This window comes from Moschus berezovskii, chromosome 5 (assembly GCF_049115385.1).
Source record: "Moschus berezovskii isolate FMDL1 chromosome 5, NW_MosBer_1.0, whole genome shotgun sequence".
NCBI lineage: Eukaryota > Metazoa > Chordata > Mammalia > Artiodactyla > Moschidae > Moschus > Moschus berezovskii.
The window spans coordinates 24,036,616-24,049,292 of NC_142464.1; the positions used below are offsets into that span (position 1 = coordinate 24,036,616).

General features: G+C 38.8%; 1 protein-coding gene across 4 annotated transcripts in view; it reads right to left on the bottom strand.

Moving 5' to 3' along the window:
* Nucleotides 1–6,744: 6,744 nt before the first annotated feature.
* Nucleotides 6,745–12,677, bottom strand: part of SGMS2 (sphingomyelin synthase 2) — a 98,754-nt gene continuing 92,821 nt past the window's right edge. For all 4 annotated transcript variants that reach the window (XM_055435310.2, XM_055435312.2, XM_055435311.2 and 1 more), the window contains one exon: nt 6,745–12,033. In XM_055435310.2, the coding sequence (XP_055291285.1) occupies nt 11,830–12,033 (204 nt within the window). In that variant the 3' untranslated portion in view covers nt 6,745–11,829. The remainder of the gene's footprint in view (nt 12,034–12,677) is intronic.

Below are 12,677 nucleotides of genomic sequence, written 5' to 3' on the forward strand. Positions count from 1 at the left end.
GAGGACCTTGAAAAGTATCGGTAGAAGGCAGAATCTCAGTAGTAACATAATCCAATTCTCAAAACTTTTTAAAGTAGGATCGGAACATATATGTTTGTTTACTGCCCAAACTGGTCCAGATGTCCTTCAATAGAAGAGGAGGGGGATTCTATCTCTTTGTAAAACAGACTACTGTACTTAGTTGCTCAGTTGTATCCGACTCTTTGCAACCCCCTGAACTGTAGCCCACCAGGCTCCTCTGTCCATGGGATTCTCCAGGCAAGAATACTGGAGTGGGTAGCCATTTGCTTCTCCAAGGGATCTTCCTGGCCCAGAGATCGAACCTGGGTCTCCTGCATTGCAGGTGGATGCTTTATCATCTGAGCCACCAGGGAAGCCCAAAATAGACTACTACTCATCAGTAAAAAGGAATAAGTTATGATATACCCCACAGCCTGATGATTCTAAAAAACAACTATTCTGAGTGAAAGAGCCAGGCATAAAAGTCTACATACTGAAAGAACTCATTTATAACAAGTTCTAGAAAGGTACACCTAACTCATGGTCATATAAATCAGGGCAGAGGGCAGGATTGACTGAGAAAAGGACATGAAACATTTTTCCAGGGGGTGAGGTGGAAATGTTTTATGTCTTGATTGGAGTGTTAGTTACCATGGGCATATGCATTTGTCAAAACTGAACTGTACATTTCACTGAAGGTAAATTTTGTCTCAGTAAGACAAATTTTAAAAAAATGAAATCTAGTGTCTTGGAAAGAAAAGACACAGGTGAAGTAAGAAGACTTATCTCCCTATTGTGAAATACATGCCCAAGAAACAGTTATGTGATGTATTGTTATAACAAGAGTGACCAGTACTTTAGTATGTAAATAGAGATAGGAAAGTGGTTAAATAGTAACACTCCTCTTAAAAAATAAACATAACCTTACTTTAATTAGCCTGGCCATATGGTTACAGACTGCGGACTTTGATTTTTATGTAAGCCAAAGCAAGCTGGAATCCCCTGTTCCTTTCTTCTCCCTCATTTACTTCCATTTATTTTGCAGAACTCAGCATGGAGTCTGCCTAGATCTAAATGGGCTGCGTGGACAAGTTGTTAACCTTTCTGACTTCTTCAGTGTAAAATGAGGGAGCTTAATCCAAGGCTCTAAAATGCCTCCGGTCCCTAAGATTCGCCCTCTTAAGTAGATTGTCATGACCTTGAACTTGGCCCTTGATTAATAACATGTTTAGTTAATAAAATCTGAAAAAAATAAAGTGCATTCCCAAGGTCAAGTATAAGCTCTTTGCCTCAACAAAGCATAGGGCTTTTACTTTCTGATGGCAGTCAGAATGCTTTGGCTAATAATGAAGCCTTGTTCCTAAGTTTCATGTAGAATCATGTTTTAGGAGGGACACGAATGGGTAAAGAATCCACCTGCAATGTGGGAAACCTAGATTCAATCCCTGGGTTGGGAAGATTCCCTGGAGATAGGAACGGCTACCCATTCCAGTATTCTGGCCTGGAGAATTCCATGGGCTATACGGCCCATGGGGTCGCAAAGAGTTGGACACGACTGAGCAATTCTCACTTGAAAGGTTACCTACTCTTTCCTTTAGGTAAGAACATATTCACAGCAAATCAGATATTTGAAAGTCGATAGTTTCACTCTGATTTTTAAAATGGGGATACACAGTTTTGTAGAAAATTTGAAAATGCAAGAAACTGTTAAGGAGAAAATAATAATCTTTTTATTTGTTCCACCTGGGGTTAATTTACTATATTTCTGTATGTATCCTTCCAGTCTTTTAATTCATATATCTATGATTTTTTAATCTTTATAAATAAATATGTATATGTGTCATTAACATTTTTCATGTTGTTCTCCCACAGATTATCTTTAATTACTCTCTTCTAGCCCAAGGATTCAGCAACAGTTTCCTGTAAAGGACCAAACAGTAAATATTTTTGGTTTTGTTGGCAATTTGGTCTCTGTCACAACTGTACAATTGTGCTGTGGGAGCCGGAAAGTAGCCATAGGCAATAAATAAATGGTCATGGCCATATTTCAGTAAAACCTTATTGAGAAAACAGACAACCAGCTGGATTTATTCTGCAGGCCATTATCCGCTGACGTCTGGACTTTTAAAAATCTTGTTCAAAATTTATCTGATGAATATCCTATTGTCAACACAAGCTATTTTTTATTTTTTTGCTATTATGAACAACAATGTGATATATATACCTATTATTATTTCAGTAAGATAAATACCAAGAAACAGAATTGGTACCAAGACCAAAGTACTGATAGAACAAAGTACATGCACACATATACACACACGTACACTCATGCACCGTCCTTCTACCACTGAGAGATCATCTGTGTTAAAAGTGGGATGTATTTCCTCTCAGATTACTTATATGCTTACATAGATTCCCCCTGCTGCCGCATAAATGGCATCATACTGTACTTTTGGTTTACTAATCTGCTCTTCTTATTTAACCCTGATGTTTTGATAGAACCATTTTGACGGTTCTGTAAGGAGCGGAGAGGAAACGAAGACTACAGGTATGTCACAATGTCAGTCCAGTCCTCTGGCAGGAAGTACCTAGTTTATTTCCGATCTCTATTAAAGTTATACTGGAATAAATATGGAGGGGGGCTTGTTTTTATCTAGGGTGGTAAATGTGGGGAAGGCAGGTGGCGTGGGACTTTAAAAGCATAAGCTCAAACACCTGACATTGTTCTCAACTGAAATCCAAAAAGCTCGTACAGCATGACAAACATATGTGTCTTGTATTAAGTAGAAAATTATTAAATTATTGCAATTTAAAAATTGTAAAACTACTTCCAATAAAATTTTAAAAGTCCATGAAGTTTATTTTCTAATTAGACATTATTATATACATCTAATATATAATAGACGTATATAATCAGGCAGTATCAACTGCTTTACAATACATTACCTCCAATCTGCAACATAATGTTAGAAGGTAGAAAAATATCATTCAACAAATATTTGCTGTGGTAAGAGCTTTATTAGACACTTGGATGAATACTAAGACAATTCTTTCTCTGAAGGAACTTTAATTTGGTATATTAACAGGGCTTGTCCTTTAAGATCTTAAACCAGTGGGTGTATCTCACATTTAGACAATTTTTTTGTATGTATCTTTTAGGGAGGAATTCAGAGAAGTAAGGCAAAGCTTTCAGGAGATGAGACTTCTGCTGAACTTTCAGGACAAGCAAGATCTGGATATACATGAATAATTTCAGAGCTAGAACTACTGTACCTAAAATATTGAACTGGATTTGGCTAACACTGAATGTGTACCTTATAACAATCTCTTTCATTTCTTTCAACAGTTCTGTGACACAGGGGCTGTTATGATTTCCATCCCACAGATAAAGAAACCGAGGCTCAGAGGTTAGGCAACTTGTTTCAGGTCTTCACCTCAGCCAGTACTGGAAGAAGCAAGATCCAAACCCAGAGAGCACAGGGCCACCGTGTCCCCTGCCTTCTTTAGCAGATGGGCGACAGTCTGTCTGGGGAAGCACCTCTCATGGTTGGACTGGGCGCCGCAGCACAGCAGACCAGGATGGGAGCAGCCTGACCAGGACAGAGGGCGCTGCTCATGGAAGCAGCGGGAAAGCGCCTTGCATCCATCAACAGGCTCACAGATCAGAAGAGGTTCGGGGCCCAGAGAGCTTCAGAGCTTATGAAAAGTGCACTTTGCTTTTAAAAATGTATTTGTATAAAATCAAATGAAACCCAGATGTTATGGACTACATGTTTGTGTTCCCCACCACCAAAAAAAAAAAAAAAAATCCATCATGTTGAAATAAAATCTCTAGAGGACTGTATTCAAAGGTGTGGTCTTTGGGAGGTTATTGGGTTTAGAGGAGGTCAGAAGGGTAATGAAAGGAGGGTCCTTAGGATTCCCCTGGTGGCTCAGATGGTAAAGCGTCTGCTCGCAATGCGGGAGACCCAGGTTCAATCCCTGGGTCAGGAAGATCCCCTGGAGAAGGAAATGGCAACCCACTCCAGTACTCTTGCCTAGAAAATTCCATGGATGGAGGAACCTGGTGGGCTACATACAGTCCATGGGGTCACAAAGAGTCGGACACGACTGAGCGACTTCACTAGAATTAGAGAAAGAGATCAGAGCTCTCTCTACATGCCATGTCCCATGTAAGAGGAAACAGGGAAGACAGGCCTCACCAGAAACTGACCGTGCTGGCACTCTGGCCTCCGGCTTCCCAACCTCCAGAACCAGGAGAAGTGTATGTTGTGTAAGCTACCCAGTTTATGGTATTTTGTTAAAACAGCTTAAAGGACTAGGACATCAGGGAAATGTCTTTCCCCTGGTGTCAAATGTAAACATTCCCTTCAAACCATGGACTAGGAGATTGACCAGATGTAATGAGTTTGGGTGAACTCCGGGAGTTGGTGATGGACGGGGAGGCCTGGCGTGCTGTGATTCATGGGGTCGCAGAAAGTCAGACACGACTGAGCGACTGAACTGAACTGAACTGAACTGAATACAAAGTATGTTCAAAAAGTATCGCTTCCTCCTTGCAAAGCCCTGTGTGCCTGGGGACCCTGGGGTGTGTGCTCCTGTCATCTGCCGGAGCAGGTGTATGATGAAAGGAGAGGGAAGATGCTATCATTGCACATCGGTTACAGGGCATGGGGTTATAAAGGGGAAAAGAACACACAGATGAAAGGACTGGAGTTAACGTGGAGACAGGACATCTGCAGAATGTGGGTCATAGCATCTTACAGAGCTCAAGGTCACGCACTCCTTAACTTTGCTCTCAACAACACAAAACCTGGTTGTCAAAAGAGTTCTGCAAGAGGCCATTCTTCTCCTTCATTCCTCCCATGTGGGGTGATTCTTCCATCCCATCGATGCAATGGGAAAATTACGGGCTTTGGACAGTTGTGTGCCCCGTTTATCTCTGAGTCAGAGTTCCTTCAACTGTGAAAGGAGCATAATGAGATTCACCTGGTGTTAAACAAGAGGACACCAACTTGCAGTGCCTGATCCATGGTAGCTTAAAGGAATTTAGGCAGAGAAAGAGATAACTTCTTGGATACAAGAACTGAGGTAAAGTGTGCCCAGACACTTGATCGGATGCAAGCACACATGTTGGACAGATTTTTAGTACGGAGAACTCACCGTTCACACTAGGGCCAAACAATCCTATGGCTTCACTTTGGTCCCTTGGGGAGCCCAGAATCAACCCAGACTACTATGTGTCCCAAGATTCTGTTCCATTTCCTCAGAGCTTTGCTGTCCTTTGAAAGCAGGTCAACGTATCTCTTCCTCCTTTTGATTTCTCCTCAAGACTAATCCCTGAGAGTCACATTTAGAGATAAAATCTTATGCACTCCCCACCCCCCACCCCCAACCTGTGTAAGGCTAAGGTGCATGATGGTAATTATGTACTACTGGAGGAAATGGCAACGCACTCCAATTTTCCTGCCTGGAGAATCCCATGGACAGAGGAGCCTGGTAGGCTATATAGTCCACGGAATCGCAGAGTTAGACCCAACTGAAGTGATTTAGCTTTAGCATCCTATAAGGGATATTTGTAATAACTTTGTTTTATTGTAACAAATTTGTAAGCTCAAACCCAAAGATTCCTTTGTTTTCAAGGCCATTTTGCACTAGAAGAGTTGACTTTTCTCCCCCTCTGAAAAGTAGTAAATCCCAACTATAAGAAAAACAGCATTTGACAAAGAACTCGTGCCAAGAATCAGTTTCCCTCTCAACAAACTAATTGGCTGATAAGAGGATAAACTTCTCTAAAAATAAGCAACAACAACTACAAAAACAAAACCTCTGAACGGTGATGGTAACCATCGCAATTATCACAGGGAGGTAGAAAAATAGAGAAAACAAGATTCAGGTTCCAGTTGTAACACTTCTTAGCTCTTTCATCTCACAAAACGAGGTCAGCAACTCTTTCCTTGTCTACCTTGTGGGGTTTTGTAAAGATTCAAGAATGTATGCCAAGCATAAAACCTGTAAAAGGAGACGCCTCATTCCACATCTGCCACATATAAATTAAATATGCTTTAGGCACACAGAAGTGCATAATCCACTATTCTAACACGCATTATTACTCATTATTTGGTGAGTAATGTAGTATTATGCTTCTGATAGTCTTATACATTTTATTAGAAGAAGATGAAATGTAAGGACTTCTCTGGTGGTCCAGAGGTTGAGAATCCTCCTGCCAATGCAGGGGACATGGGTTCGGTCCCTGGTTCAGGAAGATCCCACATGCCACGGAGCAACTGGGCTCATGGGCCACAACTACTGAGCCCTCACCCTAGAGCTCGTGCTCAGCAAGAGGAGAAGCCACACCGCAATCAGAGACTTGTGTGCCACGACTGGAGCGTAGCCTCTGCTCTCTGCAACCAGAGAAAGCCCGCGTGCAGCAACGAAGACCCAGTGCAGCCAAAAACAAACCAAAATTTTAAGGAAAAGTTAGGTGTCAAGGTTTGTCAAACATCACATTAGTGATACACATTTCTTGTATAATGCATTCTAGATTTTAAAAAAACAAAGAAAATCTTCGTGGCTCTGGCCAGCAAAATCAGCAAGCCGATATTTCAAACAGAAGGATGGAACAAGTTTTTCATCCAAAACTGGGGTGGAGGTGACAAAAAGACTACTGTGATTTAGAGTCACTCCATCATTTCCAGTTAATCCAAAGAAGCTTGAATTATCCAACAATTTCATCTTTGAACCATATTATCTTACCCTTGTCCCCTCATCCCACTGAGGTCCTTTGAGGGTCATGCCTTCATCTTTTATCAGGGGGCCCAAAAACTTCTAGCAAACCACTGTTGCAGTGACTACTGAAGTCTGGCTAAGGACATTACCTTGGGGCTCACTTTGTGAAAGAAGAGGGTGATAATTTCTTCCAGAATTGAGCGACACAAAAGGGCTCTGCTTTCCTTGAAGAATTAATGATTTATCATTTTGTTATTTTTTACTCTGTGAACAATGAGCATCTGAATTATGATTTTGTTCCTCTGTGTACAATGAGAAACTGAATTATGGAGCAGGGAACTGATTTTATACCTCTCCACGAATGGCCTTATACTGATGTGAATTATTTCTCACCTCAAACCCAAGGGTGGGAAAATAACACACCCCAGTTTACTTAGTATGCAGTTATCAGCTGATTTAAAAAGTAGCGCTTGAAGAAATAACCCTCCTGCAGTTTTAATAACTACTTAAAACTAAATGATTTTTACAAACATTTAAAGAAAGCAGTAATGTGTTTTAATTGAAGAAAACCCATAATACTAATTTTGAAAAGACTGTTGATGTCACGGTGGTTTATTGGGTAAATACAAAGTATAGGCTCTTGCTTTTTTTTTTTAAGCAAAGCCAAAGAGATTAGAAACCAAGTAGACACATTCTTTTTCAGAATAGAAACATAAATTAGTTTTAACTAATAATTAGGCACTTAAAATGTAAATGTAAAATGGCATTTTGAAGTACAAACTGTAGTTAACATGCCCAAATTCCTCCTGAAATGTTTTTACAAACATAAAAGCACAAGCATGGAAAACATATTTCTAAACTAAGAGAATTTCCCCTTTTGAAAAAAAGAACCTGAATTCAAATCTGTATGACAGACCAATGATTAAGGTACCAGTGGGTAGGAGAAAAGAGTTTCTGAAATTTACATATTTAATTAAACATAAGCATTTAATAAAACTATTACAATAATATACAGTATATATCATAATGAAAAATATGTCAGGAAAATAATGAATTCTAGACTTAGAATTTTACTTTACAACAAGGCACTTAACACACTGAAACAGTACAATAAATTTCCGAAAGATGCAATTGGCTACCTCTCAAACCTTGTAATAATATTTCTTTTGTGAATATAGTATAACAAAACCATACATTTTGCAGCATTAATCATTGCATAGGAGGTAAACTAAATAATGAATTCCAACTTGGCAATTAGATTAGCTTATAGCTTCTTCTTTTTCTTTTAAAGGACAGTTTTAAATAAATCCACAATAAAGAACTATTCTTATTCATTTCATTCAGAACACAACATAGTTAGATTAATGAATAATAAAATAAATCAGAACTTACAAGGTGTGTATCTGCATAAAAACTTATCTTTGGGTGCCTTTCGACATGATTTTCAGTGTTTAGGTATTGAAGACAAGAGCACTTCTTAATAGAAGAAATATTTTTAGCAAGTAAGTCAAAGGAGTTAAATTATTGCAACACAATGACATTAAAAAAGGACTCTTTATACATACAAATAGAAAAGGCTTCAACATATTGCATGTTAATTATAATATGTCCGATTTAAACATGTAAACTCATTTATTAAGAAATTCCTTCTCACACTTCCTTACACTACAGGAGTGAGTGTGTTAAGACTGGCTTACACTTGAAATTAGCTTTACAGCACAAAACAAAGTCAACAATAAAAAAGAATTTTAAGAGAAATATTCAAAATATTCAAGGAACAAGATGTTAACTCTCAAAAAAGTAACTACATGAATTCTAGCATGTAAAAAAAAAAAAAAAAAACACGAGAAAGATAGCCAACTTGGCGTTTCAAGATAAACAAAGTATAGGAAGTTATAAAGGGAGACATTAATGATTGTGATAGTGAGAGGTAAAAATGGTCTGCAAATTTTCTTTGATCAGATGGATAAAAGATTAGAATTATAAACCCTGTGATCTAAGCACATTTTCCCTTTGGAAAAGGTTTAAAATGCCTTTAAATTAATTCATTTTGAAAAAAATAATTACTTTTGCATGATGCTTTCAGATTACTGGTAAAAATAATAATTTTAAAATGCCTTTAAACCCTTGGAAATACACTTGTGTCTAGTTTGTGTTCCAAGTCACATAACATAATTCCACAAGGGGGCACTGCTGTACAGCAAAGAACCCTATGCGATGTCATTCATCAACCAGCTCAGTCACAACCACCTTCCTTCCATAGCAAAACTTGTTTCCCAAGATGCCAGGAAATTAAATACCAAATTCCAAATTACCTTGGGTGGAACTGAGTGGGTAAGAAGACTTTATTTTCAGAGCTAATGTAGGAACTCAAAAACAACAACAAAGAATCTGAAAGGAACTCATTTTCACTTGAAAGAATTTTTTTTAAATGTGGCATCCTTCATAGAAATTATATATTATAGAAATATTGCACCAAGGACTTAATCACAGAAAAAACTTCAGACTGGAGCACTGGCTTAGAAAAACAAGGATAATAGTTAAGATCTTATGTTGTTTCAAAAGGCAAACTCGTAATTACGTTGTTTTTCAATCGAGGTATAATTGACATAAAACATTAGTTTTAAGTTTACAATGTAATGATTTATTTGTACATATTGTGAAATTATCACCACAGTAAGACTAATAATTGTTTACGCTGTATATCCCCAGGTGGCATATTGGGTTGAACCTCAAGTTTGCTTTCCTAAAAGTAAATGGGCTTTGCTATTTCTCTTATTTTCCCATCTAGAAACTCTGATATTCCCCTCCCCTTATTTTTATACCACACACTTCCACAGCATTTATTAAAGAGCAATGGCATATACATGTAAACAAACGGGAGCAGTAGTGTCCTTACACGGGGTCATAGATGTTTTCAAAGTTCTTCAAAAGGTGATGGTATTTTTAAAAAAAACTGGATTACTTGACTAAAATGAAAAGTTTATACTGTTTTCAAGGTTGTCCAATAATCAATACACCATGATTTTTAAAGCTTAAACACCTTTCCTTACTTAATTTGAAAAAGAGTGGGTTATAGAGCTGAATGAGGCTCTAGGTATATCGGGTTGTTTTATTTGAATTCGAGGCTCAAGGAATATATCAGTGTTAGGAAAACAAAACTCAAGCTTCCGTTTCAGTTTTCCTCACAATTAGACAGGAGAAATTTAAAATCAATGTTTTCAAGTAGAATACATTGTCTTATCGCAAGCATCAATATTTAACAAACGAAAATAAGTGAAAATTATGTAGAATTATAGCTAAATACACCATATAAGCTGTACGTATGGTTCTTATTGACTTAATAATAAATACTGGAAAGACTTCTTGCATTTCAAAACCTGCCAAGGATGTACAGGGTTTCAATCCGTGTTTTTAAATAAGTAAGTTAGTCGTTCTGCCTTCTGATTCAACCTTTAGTGTTTCTCTTTTACAGAAAGAATCATACTGAAAACATACACAGAATTTTAGCACCAAAGGATGATGACCCTTCTGAACAGAATTGTTTTGTGCTTCTCTTAGACAAGTTAAAGTTCAGTTTTGCGTACCGAGTCAACGCTGACTCATTTACAATGACAAACTTAGGGATGTTTTTCATTCTAAGTGGGGCGAAACCTTCACCATCAATATAAATGTAACTGCCTCCTGCTACCCATATTGACTTCTCCCTTCTCTGACTACTGTTGATGATTTTGTAACCTTAAATTTTTTTCTATGCTTACTAGAAGTTTAAAGAAATCAAGCCAAGAATTATCCAAAAGATTCAACAGCATTAAAGAATGCACTAAATCTGGCCGGATTTTTTTTAAATCCATCTTTTTTTTTTACATCACCTGAAAGAACTTCAGAAACAATTACGCCCCTTTACCGAGTAGCTGTCACCATCTAACACACCCATTCCAACCGCAGATTACAGTGCAGCACCGTGGTATAATTTCAGGGTCAAAGTAAAATTACTCAACTGTGGTATGTGTCCTTACCACCAGTACATAAGAAACGAGTCTCTTGCTAAAAGGCAAGGATGCGATAAACTTTTGGACTCCACCTTGGTTTTTCCATAAAGCACAATGGAACTAGGAAGAAATGGTTTTCAGTGACATGTGATCAATTGGATTTCTGAGTCCCAATTCACAGCTCTATGACAGATCTCACCCAGGGTGTGTGTGACCTGGGAGAAAAACAGGCTTGCTCCCCACAGGGCAGGAGTGTCAGTTCACACACCTATGTGTGTTCAGCCTGTGCTACACTGTTGGCTGCCTTGAGGGGTACGGGTGCAAATTAACCAGGAGGAGAACAGAAGCCCCACTCGTTTGTATACACAGCCCCACATCTCCTGTATACCTGTCACAGGGATCTCAAAATGAAATATTTACACACATGTGAAATCTGTGGGGTGTCTCAACTATTTCTCTATTGACTTAATTCACTTTTTAAGTTACAAAATTATCAGTTAAAAAAAAAATAAAGTGAAAGTGACACATAGTACATTGGCTGGTAGCAGCAGCACTTTTTCCCAGACCTGACCCTGACTTCCCCTTAGGCAGGGCAGAAACAAGGTTCACCCAAAGTTCACTCACAACCCACGGCTGAGAAGCCTAAAGCTAAAAACCACTCTCAACATTCGGAGATTTTATTTACACAGTAGCTGTCTATATCCAGATATCTTTATTTGTTTAAAACTTTAACAAATTCTTTTGACCTTGGAGGGGAAAAAAAAAATCCTGAAAAATTTCTGAAGTAGAGAGCTTTCCTGGAGAAAGAATAAGGAAGGAGTAGCATGTTCTTTGGCACCTCTTTAACAAGCTCATTAGTAAAATCCCAGTTGGAGGGCTTGTCACCAATGAATGAAGAGCCGAAGGAGAATATAACTCTCTCAGGATGAATAAAAAAAAAAAAAACCAGTCAAAGGGTAATACTTTGTTCATCTTTCTAATCACTTGCACAAAACTTGGTCCGCTTCTTCCTTTAGTGATCAATTCTCCTAAAATAAAAATCAAAACTATACCTTTGGTTACAGCGATAACTCTTTTGGTGTAAGAGCCGATGCCTCTGCTCTGCTCCTCAGGTAGATTTCTCATTATCTTCGCCAATCTTCTGAACCCGTGAGTACTTCTTGCAAGATGATTTGAAGCAGCCAGGAGGCCAGGACAGAGGCCAGGAGAAGCAGCAAGGGATTGAGCCTTGTACATTTTTCTCAAAAAAATAAAAGATGGGGAACCACCATGCTCGAGACAAAAAATTAGTCTGTGAAGACACCTTCAAGTTCTGTAAAGGGTAAAGAACAGGAAAACGAGACATATTTCTCACGATTTGCATCCTGCTTTGCTTCTTAATTAAACTGTCATTTGCTAAAACGGAACAGGGAAACCAGCAGAATCTGGATCACAAGACAACAGTCATCTTTGCTCCTTTCCCCAACTCTGATAGGGCTTTCCAGGTGGTGCTAGTGATAAAGAACCCGCCTGCCAATGAAGGAGACATAAGAAACACAGGTTCGATCCCTGGGTTGGGAAGATCCCCCGGAGAAGGATACGGCAACCCACTCCAGTATTCTTGCCTGGAGAATCCCCATGGACAGAGGAGCCTGGCAGGCTACAGTCCATGGGATTGCAAAGAGTTGAATATAACTGAAGCGATTTAGCATGCATGCATCAACTCTGACAAGACTCTGGCTCCACCCTCGAACCCCTCCCTCTTTGAGGCGCAGGCAAATCTGCCTGTGATTCCAGGAAGAATGGAGACTCAGGAATGGATGTGAAAGATCTCCAGGAGGAAAAATTTTCAGGATGTGTGAGTGGTCAGATCTATGGCTCAAGGAAGAGTGAAAGGAGAGCTCATAAGGTTGACAGTCTTTAAAGGGAAAGATGAAGATTTCGGTTCAGTGGTGTCAGTAGATACCTAGATGGGAC